The 20504-nt window shown below is 42.7% G+C and overlaps 1 protein-coding gene across 7 annotated transcripts in view; it reads left to right on the forward strand.

The window, feature by feature from the left end:
• The window catches only part of elavl4 (ELAV like neuron-specific RNA binding protein 4), a 122726-nt gene that overhangs the window by 75371 nt on the left and 26851 nt on the right, over nt 1–20504 (forward strand). For all 7 annotated transcript variants that reach the window (XM_048539615.1, XM_048539619.1, XM_048539616.1 and 4 more), the window contains one exon: nt 12560–12785. In XM_048539615.1, coding sequence (XP_048395572.1) covers nt 12560–12785 — 226 coding nt within the window. The remainder of the gene's footprint in view (nt 1–12559; nt 12786–20504) is intronic.

Raw genomic sequence — 20504 nt, forward strand, 5'->3', positions numbered from 1 at the left:
GATTCTCCAGACAGTGTGCGGACCCGCAAGTTTTTCAGATATAAGGAGCCTAACTTTCCTGGAGGCACCAGATGCTAAAACTTAACAAGAGTTGACACATTTAGCTAAGGAACATTGTAACCCCAAGCCTCCTGTAATTCTGAGACACTTTTGGTTTTACTTGACAGTTTGAGAACCAAAGGAATCCATATTGAGATTTTTGACAAGATTTGAACCATTGGCAGGGGCGTGTGATTTTGGTTGAGCCTAAGTGAGATGCTGAGAGACCGCCTGGTACATGGGACTAATGATGTGACCATGCAAAAGCACCTACTATTTGAAGTCCAACTGGATTTCAAACAGGCACTACAACTGACTTTGTTGTTAGAAAATGTGGCAAGTGGAGTTTGAGTTACAGGGTATGCTGATGGACGTGGACATACCTATCAGGCCAACTGTGCATGGGGAATACTTGCCTCACTTAGGGCATTTTCTGAACAGCGGGACCCTAAGTCAGCCCACAGCAAAAGTCCAAAGCAAAACCAAGCCTCGGCCAAACTGTTAAGATTGTCTCAAATATCTAGGCAGCAGGCCATTGTAGTTCTTGCCAATGTCCAATGTGCAGACTTGAGACAGCAAAAGAGCCCTACTATGCCTGAATTGAGTAAGAGTGCTCATAGACAGTTTTTCGAGGAGAGCGCACACCCTGGATAATCCACCTACAACTGGTTTGGAACAGTTGAGTTGCTTTGCAACATGCAAATCAGAACCAATCAAAATAAATGTCCAGTTAAATGGTCATGCAACCCTAATATAATGTCGATACTAAAGTGGCTGTATCAGTGTTTACAGAACTAGTCTTTACCAAAATTCTGTCTGGACTCCGTCCCTTAAGTTTACGTAAGACCTCAGCCAGGCTGGGAACCTATACCAGGAAACCCCTACAGCTTAAGGGTACAACTTTGAGTCTGGTCTCTTATGAGAAGCAGCTCGTTCAGTTACCACTGATTTTAGTAAAAAGCTCAGGCCCAAGCTTGTTGGGGTGAAATTAGCTGAGAAAAATTCAACTTGATTGACTGAACATTTTTTTGATTAGAAAATGGCTGCCTGAGTGGAGTTCTAATTAAATACCCAGAAGTTTTTCAGGGAGGTTTAGGGACTATCAAAGGGGCTAAGGCCACCATACATGTTGAGAAACAATTCCATCTACTGCCATTTGCTTTACCCGCAAAAGAAAAGACAAAAATCACGAGGCAGGAAAACGAATGGATCATAAAACCGGTAGAGTTTGCAGAATGAGCAGCGTCGGTCATACTGATTGTGAAGCCCGATGGATCAGTTCATCTTTAAAGGCATTTCAAACAAATCGTAAACCACTTCTCGCGGCTGTATAAATGCCCAATCCCTTGTATTGAGGATATATACGCAAAATTGGCGGTGGGAGCGTGGCTGTCTGTCCTTCACGAAGCTGGACATGAGCCATGAATACCTGCAACTGTGGTTAGATGAGGATTCCCAGAGATATGCTACAATTAACACCCAACAGGGTTTATGCCAATATGCCTGCCTGTCTTTTGGAGTATCATCAGCCTGTGCCATTTTCCAGCCGACAATGGAGAATGTTTTACAAGGCCTACCCCAGATCAGCATTTATCTGGATGACATGCTAATAACTAGGAAGACCAATAAAGAGCTTTTGGAGAACTTGGACACAGTGCTTAAATGTGCCTGCAAGGCAAGAGTCACCTTAGGAGGGAAAAGTGTGTGTTCCAGGAGCCCTAAATAATCTACTTGAGCTACAGTCAAAAGGACCGGCTTACACCCTTTGGAAGATGACTTGAGGGCAATCAAAGGTGCCTTGGCTCCCACACCTGTACCAGAGCTTAGGTCTTTCTTTGGATTGGTGAACTATTATGGAAAATTCGTACATAACCTGGCATCCAGCCCAGCACTCTTATACTTGCTTTTGAAAAAGGGTCAGCCCTGAAAGTGATATCTAACCGAGATGTAACCTTAAGGGAAGTGAAGAAGTAGCCATCACTGTCTAAGGTGTCGGCACACTATAATCCCAAGTGAGATTTGGTGCTGATCGCTGATAGCTTCCCGTACTTTCTTGGGGTACTGTTGCTTCACAGGTGGCCCAATGAAGAGGAATGCCCAATCATATGTGCTTCCCGGATTTTGGCTGGTGGTGAACAGAGATTTCCAATAGATAAGGAAGGTTTGGCAGTCAACTTTTATGTGAGAAAGTCCCACCAATACCTTTACAGATGTAAATTTGTAATATTTTCAGACCGCAATCAACCTCTTAGGGCTGCTTAAAGAAGACAGAGTTGAGCTGCCCAAAGCTTCAGGTTGAATTCAGTGGTGGGCTCATATTCTGAGTACATACAATTACAAGTTGGAACACCATCCAGGAGGCCAAGTGGCAAACACAGTTGCCTTGTCCCACCACCCCCTGGTGAATACACCACCAGTGGTGTTGCCACTGGACGGGGCCGTTCTGGTTGTAAATTTTCTGGATGCCCTTCTGGTCACCTCTGACGATGTCAGACTATGGACACAAAAAGATTCTGTCCAGGCAGAACTGAAACAGCTAGTGGTGATGGGGGAAGCAAAAGGGCCATTACAGCCAGAATTGAAACCTGTCTGGACCAAGTGAGACCAGATCACCATTGAGACATATTATTATGGGGAGCAAGAGTGATTGTACGGAGCTAAGGTCACCGCCAGATACTGGCTGAACCCCACCAGAGTCATCCAGGGGTTTCCAAATTGAAGATGTTAGCAAGACGTTATGTCTGGTGACCAGGATTGGACGAAAACGTAGCCACTTTACTGGCAGCCTGGGCTTGCTCCAAAGGGAAAAATTACTGCCAGCAGCTCCTCCACATCCATAGGAATTGCTGGGCAAACTCTGGACTCAATTACACATCAATTGTGCCAGTCCTTTCATGTGCTTAATGCCTATTCAAAGTGGTTGGGCATACATACAGTTCATGCGTCAAGCACAGGGATGACAAGGAAGGGGAGTGGCATAAGATCATAGAACCCCTACAGTGTAGAAACAGACCATTCGACCCAACAAGTCCACACCAATTCTCCAAAAAACAGCCCATGAAGCTTCATCCCCCTACCCTTTCCCTGTAACTCCACATCTTTCATGGCTAACGCACCTAACCAACACATCCCTGAACACTAATGGGCAACTTAGGATGGCCAATCCACCTAACCTGCACATCTTTGGACAGTGGGATGAAACCAGAACTGGTGGAAGCCTGCATAGACACTGGAAGCCTGCACAGAGGCTGAAATCGAACCTAGGTCCCTGGTGCTGTGAGGCAGCAGTTCTAAACCTTGTGCCACTGTATCACCCTGCATTTTTGATTAAAGAATACACCATTGCTGCAACTAGAGAAGACATTTCTGAAAAATCATTCGGTGAAAATATATGGGTAGAAAATAGAAATTAGAAAGGAAAGAGATTGTACTGTAAATCCCCCAACAGTCAAGGGTCAAATATATTCAAGAAAGTTTTCTTTATCGGTACATGGATGCTTCTACTAGAGAAGGAGCAAAACTTGAACTTTCGGGCAATAAGGCAGGTCAAGTGACTGAAGTAAAAGTAGGGGAACACTTTTGGTCTAGCAAACATAATTCTATTAGTTTCAGAATGATTATGGAAAGAGATAAGCTTTCCATAAAAGTTTATTTTTTTAATTGGAGTAAGGCAAATTTTACTGCTTTGAGACAATAACTTTCAATAGTTGATCGAGTAGACTGTTTGCAGCTAAAAGGATGTCTGACAAGTAGAAGGGTTTCAAGAGTGTGACGGTAAGAGTTCAGAGGCATTATGTTCCTGTTAGATAGAAAGGTAAGGCTGATTAAAATTAAGAAAGAATGCATGAATAAAGATATTGAGGTTCTAGTCAAGAATAAAAGAAAATTGTATTTTAGATATCGACAACTTGGTTCAGTTGAATCTCTTAATCAATATAAAGAATCTCTTAATCGGCATCAATAATAAGGAAGAAATCAGGAAATCAAAGAAAGCAGTGGCAGATAAGGTTGAGAATGATCCAAAGAGATTCTACAAGTACATTAAGATTAAGTTACCAAAAAAATTATGGGGGCAGAACAGTAGACATTGTTCGCTTGGACTTTAGTAAAGCCTTCGACAAGGTTCTACATGGTAAACCAATTAATAAAGTTCGGCCACATGGGATCAGTGTGAACTTGCCAATTTGATACATAATTGGCTTGATGACAGGAGATGGAGAGTGATGATGGAGGGTTTTTTTTGGACTGAAGGCCTGTCACGAGCGGTGTCCTACAGGGATCAGTTCTGGGTCCTCTTTTGTTTGTCATGTATATAAATGATTTGGATCAGAGTATAGAAGACATGGTTAGTAAATTTGCAGATGACGCAAATTGGTAGCATTGTAGACAGTGAAAAAGGTTATCTAAGATTACAAAGGGATCTTGATCAAATGGGTCAATGGACTGAAAATTGGCAGATGGAGTTGAATTGGGATAAATGTGATGTATTGCTTTTTGGTAGTCATAGAGCACTATGAAACAGACCCTTCGGTCTCTCCAGTGCATGCTGAACATCATCGCAAACTAAACTAGTCCCACTGCTCGTGGCCCATATCCCTCCAAACCTTTCCTATTCATGTATCTATCCAAATGTCTTTTAAACGTTGTAATTGTGCCCACATCCACCACTTCCTCAGGAAGTTCATTCCACATGTGAGCCACTGTTGTGTAAAAAAAATTTTCTCCTGTCTTTTTTAAATCTTTCTCCTGTCATCTTAAAAATGTGGCCCCTAGTCTTGAAATCGCCCCTCATGAGAGAAGACAACTATTATTAACCCCACCTATACTTTTCATTATTTCATAAACTTCTAACAGGCGACCTCTCTACCTCCTACACTGCAGTAATAAAAGTCCCAGCCTATCCAGCCTTTCTTTCTAACATAAACCTTTCAAATCTGTCAACATCCTGGTAAATATTGCCCTAACCATCACTAGGTTAAGAGCCACAGCAGTGAAGCACCAAAGAAGCACTGTCATACCTTTATAATCACATGATCCTTCAGTGCGGATACAATCCCCTTTTTAGTCTTTATGTGCAGGTAGGGTGGCATTGCTAAAGATCATGATGCTGATCACAAGAGGACGTGCCACAGCAATTGCAGTTATGGGAGGGACCCATGGATGATGGAGGACAGTCACATCCTTGATCAAATTGGACACCAGTGCAGGGTCTCAGCAGTCATTAGAAAGAAGGCTGTACCTAGACCAACAGCAGCAGCAGATGTGCTGTCATGTGTCAGAATTCCTTTAAATTAAGGAGTCTGATCATGCAATTAGTGCCACCATGGTTCAGGTTTTGAGCACATGAGCCCTTCCAGTGAGAGAGTGTCTAAAATCATGGAGGGCCATGAGGCAGTTCTTGGAATTCATGCAGGAATTTTCTTTATTCATTTATGGGATGTGGGCGTTGCTAGCTGACCACCATGCATTGCCGATCCTTAGTTGCCCTTGAGAAGCTGGTAGTGAGCTTCCTTCTTGAACCACTTGGGTCACCTGCTGTGGATTAACCCATAATACCATCAAGGAGGGAATTCTGGGATTCTGAGCCAGGGACAGTGAAGGAACACTGATATGTTTACAAGTCAAGATGGTGAGTGGCTTGGAGGGGAACTTGAAGGTGATGGTGTTCCCATATGTCTGATGCCCTTGTCTTTCTAGATAGAAGTGTTTGTGAGTTTGGAAGGTGGTGTTTGAGGATCTTAGGTGAATTTCTGCAGTGCAGCTTGTAAATAGTATACACTTGCTGCTACATAGCATCAGTGGAGGAGGGAGTGGATACCTACGGATGTTGTACTAATCAAGCAGGATGCTTTGTCCTGGATGATGTCAAACTTCTTGAGTTTTATTGGGGCTGCACTCATCTAGGCAAGTGTTGAATATTCCATCACAGTTCTTATTTGTGCTTTGTAGATAATGGGTAGGCTTTGGGAAGTCAGGAGCTGTGTTACTTGCTGCAGTATTCCTAGCCTCTGACCTGCTCTTGCAGCAACTGCGTGGTGAATCCAATTGAGTTCCTGGTCAATGATAACCCCTGAGATGTTAATAGTAGAGGATTCAGTGATAGTAAGACTATTGAATGTCAAGGGTTAGATTGTCTGTTATTAGTGATGGTTGTAGCCTGGCATTTGCGTGGTGCCTCTGGTCTAACACTTGTCAGCCCAAGCCTGGATATTGTCCAGATCTTGTAGCATTTGAACATGGACTGCTTCAGTATCTGAGGAGCCAAATGGTGCTGAACACTGTGCAATCAATGGTGAACATCCTCCCTTCTGACATTATGATGGAGGGAAGATCATTGATGAAGCAGCTGAAGATGGTTTGGACTAGAACATGACCCTGAGGAACTCCTGCAGAGATGTCCTGGACATGAGATAACTGATCTCCAACAACCACAACCATCTTCCTAAGGGGACAAAAGCAGAAGTTGTTGGAAAAACTTAGCAGGTCTGGCAGCATCTATAAAGAAAAAATCAGAGTTAACGTTTCGGGTCCGGTGACCCTTCCTCAGAACTGACCTGAAATGTTAACTCTGATTTTTTCTTCACAGATGCTGCTAGATCTGTTAAGCCTTTGTTCCTGATTTATAGCATCCGCGGTTCCTTCGGTTTTTATTGAGGATAGGGATATTTGTGGAGTTTTCTCCTCCAGAGAGTTGTTTAATTGTCCACCACCATTCACAACTAGATGTGGCAGGACTGCAGAGCTTAGATCTGATCCGTTGGCCGTGGAATCACTTAGCTCTGTCTGTCACTTGCTGCTTATGCTGTTTGGTGCAAAAAGTAGTCCTGTTTGGTAGCTTTACCAGGTTGACACTTCATCTTCAGAAATGCCTGGTACTGCCCCTGACATACCCTCCTGGACAATCTATTAAACCAAGGTTGATCCCTGGCTTGCTGGTAATGGTTGAGTGGGGAATATATCAGTCCATGAGGATACAGATTGTTCTGGAGTACAATTCTGCTGCTGATGATGGCCCACAGCGCGTTATGTATGCCCAGTCTTGCCTTGCTAGGTCTGTTTGAAGTCTGTCCTATTTAGCATGGTGATAGTGCTACACAACACGATGGAGGTCATTCTCAATATGAAGGTGGGACTTCATCTCCACAAGGATTGTACAGTGATTGCTCTTACCCATATTGTTATGGACAGATGCATCTGCAGCTGGCAGATTGGTAAGGATAAGGTCAAGTATGTTTTTCCCACTTGATGTTGCCTCACCACCTGCTGCAGATCCAGCCTAGCAGCTGTGTGCTTTAGGACCTGACCAGCTCGATAAAGAGTACTGCCACCAAACCACTTTCGGTGGTGGACATTGAAATCCCCCGCCCAGAGCTCAATTTGGGCCCTTGCCATCCTCAGTATTGTTCAAGATGGAGGAGTGCTGATTTATTAGCTGAGGGAGGATAGTATGTGATAGTCAGCAGGAGGTTTCCTTGCCAATGTTTAACCTGAAGCAACAAGACTTCATGTAGTCTGAGGTCCGCACAGGACATATCCAGAGATAGTGATGATGATGTCTGGGACATTATAAGAAATGATTCCATGAGTGTGACTATGTCAGGCTGTTGCTTGTCTAATCTGTGAGACTGCTCCCCCAGTTTTGACACTAGCGCCCAGAAGTTAATGAGAACGACTTTGCAAGGTTGACAGAGCTATTTCTGCTGTTGTTTTATCCGGTGCCTAGGTCGGTGCCAGGTGTTCTATCCGGTTTCATTTCTTTTGAAACTTTGTAGCGATTAGTACAACTGTGTGGCTTGCTCGGCCAATTCAGAGCCAACCACATTGCTGTGGATCTGGAGTCACATCTAGGCCAGATCAAATGAGGATGGCAGATTTCCTTCCCTGAAGGATTTTAGAGAATGAGATGGATTTTTCCGACAATTGACAATGATTTTGTGATCAGCAGTAGATTCTTAATTCCTGATTCTTTTTATTTAATTCAGATTCCACCATCTGCCTTGGGGGGATTCAAACCTAGTTCCCTGGGACATTGGCTGAGTATCTGGATTGATCGTCAAGTGATAATGCCACTAGACCAACACCTTTCCAACGTGCAATGATGTGCAAAGGATGCATGCCAAACTTTGTAGCTGGACCAGTCAGTGTTGTTGGTGGCTTGGGGATGTCTGAAGGGAATTTCAGTTGTATTATATCTGGCACAAACAGATGCTGAAAATCTGAAACAAAAGCAGAAAGTGCTTGAGAAACTCAGCAAACCTGGCAGCATCTGTGAAGAGAGAAACAGAGCTAATGTGACTCAACCAGTGGCTCAAGTGGACTTAAAACATTAATTCTGTTTCTGGCTAACAGATGCTGCCAGACCTGCCGAGTTTCTCCAGCACTTGCTATTTTTTCATCCCAGCTGGTGTTCTGCTCAGCTACCCAAATTCCCAGTCAAGACCTGAGGATGTCACAGAAAAGAATGAGGAAGCCTCCTCTCATTGTTATCTTTAGCCTCCTTGGCCTCACTAATAGAGGGAGCCTATTTGAAGCAGAAACTGATGACAGAGCCTGTTCCTACAATGATTCAGATGTAACAGCCTCAGGAGATGCCCCGAATGGCATCTTCACAACGTAGACAACCATTAAACAACCTCAGCTGCAGGTAGGTCAGCCATGACCAAGTTTTCTCCAAGTCATCTGAGGTCACAGGGGGATCATTATGGAGAAGTGGCTGAGCATGGAGGCACTAAATCACAAAGAGCACTGAGGTAATACTCATATGTCTTCTTCCTGTAACTGTGTACTGTTTTCCTTTAAGCACCATAAGCCAGATATGTGAGCCTCCTTATCTAAATGACAAGACAAGCAAAGAGGTATAAAATGGTGAAAGAAATCAACTATTCATCCATGTGACAGTAAAACTTGTGACCAGAGATGCTCCATGTGGCAGTAAGTTTTTTTTTAAGCATTTTCCAAGCTGTACTGTCAGTGGATGCTTTAGCACTGTAAGTTCAAACTGAATTTCCTACAATCCCATTCATGTTGGGGTAGAAAAGTTCAACTAAAACTTGATGAAATCCTCGAACCCTGCACCGAACCTGGCCACCTCCTTGCATAGTTAGAGCAGCTTTGATGTTCTGCATCCTTTCCTCCTCTTCTTTCTTTACTTCCATTATGTACTGCTCTAATTCCATTGATGAGCTGTATCCTTCAAGGCCGCGCCCTCATCAATGACCAGACCTGTCTGGAGGGCCACATTGTAGAATACACAGCAGACCACCACAATGAAGGAGACCCTTGCAGGTGTGTATTGTACTGTTCCATCCACCTAATCAGATCCCTGAATCATGTCTTCAGAAACACAAGGAAGAGGTGTTAGAAATCCTACAGAGTGTGAAAACAGATAGGTCCCCTGGGCTGGATGGGATTTATCCTAGGATCGTCTGGGAAGCCAGGGAGGAAATTTCCGAGCCTTTGGCATTGATCTTTAACTCGTCATTGTCTACAGGAATAGTGCCAGAAGACTGGGGGATAGCAAATGTGTTTCCCCTGTTCAATAAGGGGAGTAGAGCCAACCCTGGTAATTATAGACCAGTGAGCCTTACTTCAGTTGTTGGTAAAGTGTTGGAAAAGGTTATAAGAAATAGGAATTATAATCATCTAGAAAAGAATAATTTGATTAGGGATAGTCAGCATAGTTTTGTGAAGGGTAGGTCATGCCTCACGAACGTTATTGAGTTCTTTGAGAAGGTGAGCAAACAGGTAGATGAGAGTAAACCAGTTGATGTGGTGTATATGAATTTCAACAAGGCGTTCAATAAGGTTCCCCACAGTAGGCTATCGTACAAAATGCGGAGGAATGGGATTGTGGGAGATATAGCAGTTTTGATCAGAAATTGGCTTGCTGAAAGAAGACAGAGGGTGGTAGTTGATGCGAAATGTTCATCCTGGAGACCAGTTACTAGTGGTGTACCGCAAGGGTCGGTGTTGGGTCCACTGCTGTTTGTCATTTTTATAAATGACCTGGATGAGGGCGTAGAAGGATGTGTTAGTAAATTTGCAGACAACACTAAGGTCGGTGGAGTTGTGGATAGTGACAAAGGATGCTGTAGGTTACAGAGAGACATAGATAAGCTGCAGAGCTGGGCTGAGAGGTAGCAAATGGAGTTTATTGCGGACAAGTGTGAGGTGATGCACTTTGGTAGGAGTAACCGGAATGCAAAGTACTGGGCTAATGGTAAGATTCTTGGTAGTGTAGATGAACAGAGAAATCTCGGTGTCCATGTACACAGATCCTTGAAAGTTGCCACCCAGGTTGACAGGGCTGTTAAGAAGGTATGTAGTGTTTTAGCTTTTATTAATAGAGGGATCAAGTTCCGGAACCATGAGGTTATGCTGCAGCTGTACAAAGCTCTGGTGCAGCCGCACTTGGAGTATTGCGTACAGTTCTGGTCACTGCATTATAAGAAGGATGTGGAAGCTTTGGAAAGGGTGCAGAGGAGATTTACTAGGATGTTGCCTGGTAAGGAGGGAAGGTCTTATGAGGAAAGGCTGAGGGACTTGAGGCTGTTTTCGTTAGAGAGAAGAAGGTTGAGAAGTGACTTAATTGAGACATGTAAGATCATCAGAGGGTTAGATAGGGTGGATAGGGAGCGCCTTTTTCCTAGGATGGTGACGGCGAGCACGAGGGGGCATAGCTTTAAATAGAGGGGTGAAAGATATCGGACAGTTTCTTTACTCAGAGAATAGAACATAGAACATAGAACAGTACAGCACAGAACAGGCACCTTCAGCCCACAATGTTGTGCCGACCATTGATCCTCATGTATGCACCCTCAAATTTCTGTGACCATATACATGTCCAGCAGTCTCTTAAATGACCCCAATGACCTTGCTTCCACAACTGCTGCTGGCAACGCATTCCATGCTCTCACAACTCTCTGCGTAAAGAACCTGCCTCTGACATCCCCTCTATACTTTCCACCAACCAGCTTAAAACTATGACCCCTCGTGCTAGCCAATAGTAAGGGAATGGAATGCTTTGCCTGCAATGGTAGTAGATTCGGCAATTTTAAGTACATTTAAGTCATCATTGGACAAGCATATGGACGTACATGGAATAGTGTAGGTGAGATGGGCTTCAGATCGGTATGACAGGTCGGCACAATATCGAGGGCCGAAGGGCCTGTACTGTGCTGTTATGTTCTATGTTCTATGTAAACCAGATTACCTGCTTAATCATTGAACCCCTACAGTATGGATACAGGCCCTTCAGCCCAGTGGTCCTCAGAGCATCCCATCCACACCCAACTCCTATCTTTTACCTGTAACCCATCTAATCTACACATCCCTAAACACAACAGGCAATTTAGCCCTGGCATTGGTGCATGGAACTTGCAGCTCTGAGTTGGTGGCCTCCACACACAGTAGGAAAAATGCCAGTTGGGTCACATAATCCCCCCTTATTGGTTGCCTGCCTCCAAATCTACCACCACTAGGATGCAAAAATTCAACTTTTATGTTTATTTTACCTAGATCAAAGTTGGTAATACAGCTTATGTCACTCCCTGAGCTTGTACTATGGAATTTTTCACCCATGGCCCTTTGAGATAAGTGAGTCTTTTGAATATTGAGCTAATAAACAAGACATAAACTCAGAGTGATGAAGAGGTGTGACATATATCTTGGCAAGAATTTACCATTCATTCACCAGCGCCAGTTCAAGTGTTCTTTTTAAACTCATTCACAGGATGAGGGCATCACTCATTCATTGCTCATCCCTAATAGCCCAGATGGCAGTTGAGAGTCAACCACATTGCTGTGGGTCTGGAGTGACATGTAGGCCAGACCAGGTAAGGCTGGTAGATAGTAGTGATCTAGTTGGGGTTTTTTCCCCTGACAGTTGTTTCATGGCAATCAGTACACTTTTATCGAATTCAAATTCCACCGTGACAGGATTCAAACCCAGGCTTGCAGAATATTACCTGGATATGTGGATTAATAGTGAAGCGATAATACTAGTAGACCATCACCTCCCCTTAACACAGACTTACTCACTTTATCCCATCACAGTCCCACTTAACGTTGTGAATCCAAAAGAAAAACCATATTGGACTCAAAACGTTAACTCTGATTCTCTCTCCACGGATGCTACCAGACCTGCTGAGTTTCTCCAATAAATTCTGTTTTCATTTCAAATCTCCAGTATCCCTACAATATTTTGTTTTTGTTTTCCCATTTAATGTCTGCAGATCTCATATCAGGGCAGAGTCCAACTGACTTTCACAGTATGTATTTTAACAATGAGACTGTATTTTACTTATTTTGCCCCCTTTAATGTTACCACTCAGGCAAATGGGCACTTAGAGGCAAATGCAGCATCTCCTGAGCTCCAATGATGATTTAGAGAACAATTGTTGCTGTTAGTTTATGATTTTTGATCTGAAGAACCCAAAACAAAATGGTTCTTTTTCTTTTTTTAACATCTGCAGTATGATCAATATGCACAAAAAAACTATTCATCTAAAATGTCTTTCAGGTGTTTCTAGAGGAGTTGGATTCATTCGTTTTGATAAACGAATAGAAGCAGAGGAAGCAATCAAGGGACTTAATGGGCAGAAACCTTCCAGTGCTACAGAACCAATAACTGTGAAATTTGCCAATAATCCCAGCCAGAAAACAAACCAAGCACTACTCTCACAGCTGTATCAGTCACCCAGCAGACGTTATCCTGGGCCACTGCATCATCAGGCTCAGAGATTCAGGTAATAACAAACATACATTTTAGTTGACTTCTTTTTCATGTAGATTTTAAAATAAAACTAACATCTTGAACTGACTTAATTATGTTAATGATATTTATATTAATTTGGTCATCACTTCCAAATAAAATTGATCTTGTGTAAAATAAAAAGCTGAAATGTTTATGATTTAAATCTTAACTGCCCACCAGCAATATAGCATCCATTTTAAGTAAGGTTTTACAATTGATTGCTGTTTCATAATTCTCATAAAGGTTTAATTAAGATACGTATTTTTACCATTGTTTTGCATGCTTTGCTGTAACAGCAGCCAGAAGGCTGGAAGGCCAGTGTGAAGCTTTCAGATTTTTCAGACAGCTATGCTTCTGTTTTTGATTCCCAACAGGAAGTCCTCTGAGACATACCTGTTCTAAGGATATAAAACAGGCCATGTTCACAACCCAACTCACCAAATTTGGAGATGTAACTCACTGTTTAGGCTCACTGTCTTGTTATTTCAAGGCAAGGATTCAGGATTATAATGAAACCATGATCAGTCGTCCGTTATACACTTTTTTGGTGAAGTAAATGTGATAATTTTCTTGGAACCAAGCTTCATTCCTAAAGTTATAAACACAGACTTCAAGCTTCCATTGACCAAGTTCCAACACTTCAGTTATAGTAGTGCTTGCTCATGGGCCCAACAGCCCAATACAGTGCATTGGATGTTCCTCTGTCCTAAGTCTGACAGGGACTCATTACTTCATTTGATTCCAACTGCAAAAGCCATGGTGATTCAAACCAAGGAGTGTGGCCTGGATCCCCAAAGATTATACTAAATAGAGCCATAGAATCATGCAGAACGAAAACAGGCCTTTCAGTCCAACTCATCATGCCGACCAAGTTTCCGAAACTAAACTAGTCCCATTTGCCTGCATTTGGCCCATTTCCTTCCATAACTTTCTTATCCATGTACCTGTCGTTTAATTGTTGTAACTGTACCTGCATCTACCACATTCCCTGGCAGTTCATTCCACATACGAACTACCCTCTGTGTAGAAAAGGTTGCCCTCAAGTCTCTTTTAAATCTTTCTCCTCTCACCTTAAAATTATGCCCTCTAGTCTGTAAGGTTACCCCTTAAACTCCCATGCTCCAGGGAAAAGAAATCCCAGCCTATCCACCCTCTTGTTATAACTCAAACCATTCAGTCCTGGCAACATCCTTTTAAATCGTTTCTTCATCCTCTCCAATTTAATAATATTCTTCTTATAGCAGGACAACCAGAACTGTATGCAGTACTCAAAAAGTGACCTTATCAATGTCCTGTACAACTGCAACATGATGTCCCACCTCCTATAATTAATGGCCTGAGCAATGAAAGCAAGCACGTCAAACGCTTTCTTTACCCTCCTGTTTACTGTGATGCAACTTCCTGTGCGTTAAGTACCTGACCCCCTAGGTCTCTTTGTTCTATAGCACTCCCCAGGGCTCTACCATTAACTCTATAGGTTCTGTCCTTGTTTGTCTTACCAAAATGCAACACCTCATATTTATCTAAATTAAACTCCATCTGCCACACCTCAGCCCATTAGCATATTGACCACGCTCTGTTCGTAATCTAAGATAGCTTTCCTCATTGTCAACTATATCACCAATTTTAGTGTCATCTACAAACTTTCTAACCATGCTTCCTGTATTCTCATCCAAATCATTTATATACATGACAAACAACAATGAACACAGCACTGATCTCTGTGGAACACCGCTAGTCACAGACCTCCAGTCGAAAATTAACCGTACACCAACACTCTCTGTGTCTTGCCATCAAGACAGTTTTGTATCCAATTGGCAAGTTTGCCCTGAATCCCATGTGATCTAATGTTACTGACCAGTCTACCATACAAAACCTTCCCAAAGGTTTGTACCTGTATTCTCAGGTACTTATTATTAAAGTCCACATCTACCACTCTGCCTTCAGCCATCTTCTTGGTCACGTACTCAAAAAATTTAGTCAAGTTTGTGAAACATGATTCCCCATGCACAAAGCCATGCTGACTATCCCTAATCAGTCCATGCCTCTCCAAGGGCATATAAAACCTGTTTCTCAGAATCACCTCCAACAACTTACCTACTGCTAATGTCAGACTCGCCTATAGTTCCCTGGCTTTACCTTGCAGCCTTTCTTAAATAAAGGCACAGGATTCATCATCTTCCAGTCTTCAGGCACCTCACCCATACACTTCTTCAGGTCTAGGAGATTTATCTACCTTGATGTTTTCTAAGACCTCCAGCATCTTATCATCTGTAGTGTGGACTGATTTCAAGACATTAATATTTATTTCCCTGAGTTTGCTAGCTTCCATGTCTTTCTCACAGTAAATACTGAGCTGAAATACAGAAAAAGCGAATTGCAACAGTTTCCTGTATTTTCTTCGCCCATATCACCTTATCTCCATCCAACCCAAATTTAAAGGACTCTCACCAACTTTTACAGATGCACTTTTGAAAGCATTCTATCTGGATGCATCACCATCTGGTACAGCAACTGCTTTGCCCAGGAGCATGAGAAGCTACAGAACTGTGAACACAGCCTAGTTCATCATGCAAGCCAACCTTCCATCCATTAACTCCATCTTCACTTCTCGCTGCCTCAGAAAGGCAGCCAACATCATCAAAGACCTCTCCCACCCCAGTTATAATCTCTTCCAACTTTTTCCATAAGGCAGAAGATACAAAAGCTTGAACACACGTACCGACAGGTTCAAGAACAGCTTCTTCCCCACTGTTATTAGACTTCTGAATGGACCTCTCAAGTTTCAAATTTAATATTGATCTTTGCAGCTGTAACTTTGCATTCCTCACTCTGTTCCATGACCCATGTTTTTTGTGTGGTATGATCTTCCTGTACTGCATGTAAAAGAAAACTTTTCACTTCACCTTGATGCATCTGATAATAATTAATCAAATCAAACATCTCAGCTGCCCAGTCTTTGGACTTCCATTGCCCCAGAAATTCATTTTAGCCATCAATCTGCTCGTCGATTTTTTTTTTTTAACCTTCATTTCCACATTCAGTGCAAAATTTGTACTTGCTTCCATCCTTGCCCATGCCTCAGTAACGATCCCATCGTTGATCCCTCAAGACCAGTGGGTGAAGATGGAAACAACTAGGTTGCCTGTCCATCACCTATCTGCTAAACTGCCTCTATCCTCATATACACTACCAAAACCAAACACTGATCTAACACATTCCTGGAAGGTGAAAATAGGTCCTGGCTACTTTGCTGCACTACTAGTCATCTTTAATCTCTCTCCCTTCCCCTCCCACACTCACCTCTAGGACCTTTGGACCGCTTTGAATTTGTATTAAGCTGATTCCTATGCCTATACCCTCAACTCAGCTTCTCTCCAGTATCTCTCCTGAGCCCTTCTTGCCATCCCTGAGTTTATCTGTTGGACTCTCCTACTATTTTCCAAGACCATTTTCGTACAAACCTGTTGAATATCCAACATCTCTTTTCAACCCTCATACTAACAGGCATTATGAATGGTTTCTTCTCAGTTAATGAGCCCCATCCTTCCAAAATATGGATTATCACCCTTGCTCAAAAAAGAATAGAAACCTACTATCTTTCTAATTTATCAGTTCATCTGTCTTTACTGCAGAGTTCTTATCACCTCCTAAATGTGTGCACATTTTTCCTGCAACTCCAATTCAAAGCTGACTAATCAGGTTTACACACCTGGCAGAGCACTAACACAGCTCCAACTCAATTTACAAATGGTATCACCTATAACAATGACCCTCCTTGTCACCCTCAAGCTTTTTATAACCTTTGGTACAACCTCCAATGCCTTGTTTCTTTTTGTTCAAAACTGTGGTATTGCTTTTTTTTTGTTTCCGCTCATAGTTATCTGGATACAACCAGATAACCTTCAACAATGGCTTCTCCTCCTATGAAATCCTACAAGGATCTGGCCACTTCTGTGATGTCACTGGGCTGAATCTTCACTGAGAGTAAGCAGGTGGGGACTGGGGCCCATTGCCAGAGGTGTGGGTTGCCACTTTCAGAGGAAGTACACTAGGGCAACTCCATTTTGAAGCACCCTCTAAATAACTTGCATTTCATTTCAATAAATTGTAATTACAGTTCGAAGCTCATATCAATGCAGGAAACCCTGCCACACGTAACTAATGGCTACAGATAATGCCTACTGAAGACTGCAGCTTCAGTGGGATTAAAATAGAAAGCTACCTGTGTCTCCTATGTCGGTTGCAAACAAGCTATGCCTGGGCACTTGCTGGGCTTGTTCCTTTGTGAGAGGGCCCATTTGCTACTTCAGAGTTCCCAGCAGGGTGCCCAAGCCATCCACAAATATACATTCAATTATCAAATTGTCTACCCATCACTGCTAGCTCTGGATGGTGAGCCAGCATCTGCTGATGCTGACTGGCTCTGGGAAAAGTAACAAGATGTGGAAACGTGACTGACTATTAAGCCCCAATGCATACTTGACAGAATTTCCTCCCAGTGTGACCTTTCAAACCATCCTGGCAGATCTGGGAAGATTCTATTTGTCATATGTAGGCGTAGGGTCAAGTTCAACATATATCCTGACACTAGTTCTCTGTACAGCTCCACTGCCCCTGGGTTTTCAAGCCATTTACTTGATTTCCAGTCCTGGATATAATTTCTCCCAATTAGTGGGAAAATTGAAGCCATTGTTTTTCAACCTACTACAAAATCAATTGCCCTATCATCTATCTATAAAATCCTGGAGTCATATACATTAGAAACAGGCATTTGGACCATCATGTCTCTGCCAACTAGCAAACATCAAATTACACAAATCCCATTTATGTATACTTAGTCCATAGCTACCAACACCTGGCATTTTAGGTGCTCAACCAGATGCTTTTTAAATGTTGCGGGAATATCTGCTTCCACCACCCTCTCAGGCAATATGTTCTATATATCAGCCACCCTCTGGGTGAAAAAGATTCACTCATATCACCTCTAAACCATGTGCTCCTCACCTTAAACTTATGCCTTCAGGTCTTAGATACATTTGCCATGGTGAAGAGATTCTCACAATCCAGTTTGTCTGTATCACTCATAATTTTTATATACTTCAATCAGAACTTCCTTCAGCCTCCTCTGCTCCAAGGAAAACAAAGCCTGCCTACCCAGTCTGTCCTCAAAAGAGAGACTTTTCATCCCAGGCAAAATCCTGGTGAATCTTCCCTGCACCCTTTCCAGTATGATCACATCCTTCCAACAGTGTGGCAACCAGAACTGCACACAGTATTCCATTTATGGCCCAGTCAATGTTTTATAAAGTTGTAATAAGATTTCCTTGCTCCTGTATTCTGCGGTCCCGCTAATGAAGGGTAAGCATCCTATATGCCTTCTTCACCACTATGTCCACCTGTGCTGACACCTCCAGGGATCTGGAATTGAGCACCAATGTCCCAAAGTTCCTCGGTACTCCCTACGGACCAACCATTCACCTTGCATGTCTTTCTCTTATTGGACCTCCCAAAAATGCATTACCTTGCACTAATGGGATTAAATTCCATCTGCCATTGTTCTGTGCAATCTACCAACTGATCAGTATCAGACAATAGCCTGAGGCCATCCTCCTCAATGTCAACAATACCACCAATTTTTGTGTTATCTGGAAACTTATTAATTAAATCTTCTAATTAAACATTCACATCCAAGCCGTTAATATAAATAACAAACAGCAAGGGCCCCAGCACCAAACCCTATGTCACACTGATGGTCACAGCTTCCAATTACAAAAACAACCCTTCACTACCATTTTCGGTGTGTGAGCCAGTTTTGGATCTGCTTTCCAACTTGCCTTAGATCCTGTGAAATTCTACCTCCATGTTGGACCTTGTCAATGGCCTTAACGAAGTCCATGTAAACCACATCAAACTGCAGTACCCTCATTAATATATTTAGTCACCTTTTCAAAACACTCAAATTAGACAGGATCTTCTTCTAACAAATCTGTACACTCTATCCCTGATCAATCTCTGGCATTGTAAGTATTGATTAAGCCTGGCATTCAGAGTTTTTTCCAATCATTTCCCTATGACTGACGTCAAACTAACTGGTCTGTAATTACCTGGCGTATCCCTGCTGCCCTTCTTGAACAAAGAAACTGTGTTCGCTATCCTCCAATCAACTGGCATTTCACCTGTGGCCAGTGAGGTTTTAAATATCTTTGTCAAGGCCCTAGCAATTTCCCCCCTTATACCCGAAACCAGCATGGGATAGGTCTCATCATGCCCCGGCATTTGTGCACCTGTGTGCCTGTTAAAACAGCTAATGCCTCCTCCTCATTAATCCTAATTCACCATCCATACTAAAATCCCCACCTACAATGTCTTTCTCGTCTGTGAATACAGATGAGAAGTATTCCTTTAAGACCTCATCCATGTCTGCTGGATCCCTGCATAGATTGACCTCTGGTCTCGAATACGCCCCCCTTTTTCCTTTGTGATCCTCCTACTCTTAATATACTTATAAAAAGCCTTGAGACGTTTCTGTATCCCATCTGCCAAGTATATTTTGTGGTCCCTCTTTGCCTTCCTAATTTCCTTAAGCAACCTCCTACCCCATCTGTACTTTTGAAGGGCTTCCTCTGTTTTTAAAGCACTGTACCCGACGTATGCTTCGTTCTTTTTCTTCCAAAACTCCCTATCCCTTGAATTCGAGGCTTTCTTGGACCTGCTGATTTGCCCTTCACTCTTAAAGGAACACAATAGCCGTCAATTCTCGCTCTACTACTTTGAAAGGACTCCCACCTTCCAAATGTAGACTTAGCTACAAATAGCAGCTCCCATTCTGTTTGCCAGAACTTGTCTAATTTCATTGAAATCAGCCTTCCCAATTTAAACATTCAATTTCTTCACAATCTTTTTCCCTTTTCATAATGACTTTGAAACTGAGAGCTATGGTCACTATTCCCAAAATGCTTGCCCACTGAAACTTCAACCACTTTTACTGGCCTCATTCCCCGGGATTCCCTGTTTATCCACATACTAACACAAAAAGTCTCTGCTAGATGCACTTTAAAATTCTACCCTGTCATTTTTCCACACTAAGGCGATCCCAGTTAATGTTGAAAGTTGAAGTCACCTACTTTATAACTCTGTTAGTCTCGTACCTTTCTGTCTGTTGCTTACTTATCTGCTCCTCTATCTCCCTCTGACTGTTGGGAAGCCTGTAGTATAATCCCAGCAAGGTAATCACCCCTTTTTTTCTAAGCTGCACCTATTTGGTCTCATTTGAAGACCCTTCTAAAATGTCCTACCTCTGCTGCAGTGATGGTTTTCTTTAACATAAGGTAATGCCCCCACCTCTCTTACTCTGCACCCCCTCCCATCCTGCATGAAACTTTTATATCCTGGAATGTTCAGCTGCTAGTTCTATCCTTCCTTCAACCATGCCTCAGCAAATGCAACAAAATCATATTTCCACCTACTGAATTTCTTAAGTTCATTCGCTTTATCAGTCAAGCTCCTTGCATTAAAATAGACACAGTTGAGCTTCCAAGACCTCCCATCTGCTTTATCCTGCCCCTGAGTTCTCCACCTACTGGAGTATTCTGTAATTCCTTTTGCATCTGATTAAATCTTGCTCACGACTTTACATCTACTCTGTGCTCCCCCCCCCAAAACTTGCCATGCCAAATCAGTTTATAACTTCCCCAACAGCACAAGCAAA

This window comes from Stegostoma tigrinum, chromosome 8 (assembly GCF_030684315.1).
Source record: "Stegostoma tigrinum isolate sSteTig4 chromosome 8, sSteTig4.hap1, whole genome shotgun sequence".
NCBI classification, from domain to species: domain Eukaryota; kingdom Metazoa; phylum Chordata; class Chondrichthyes; order Orectolobiformes; family Stegostomatidae; genus Stegostoma; species Stegostoma tigrinum.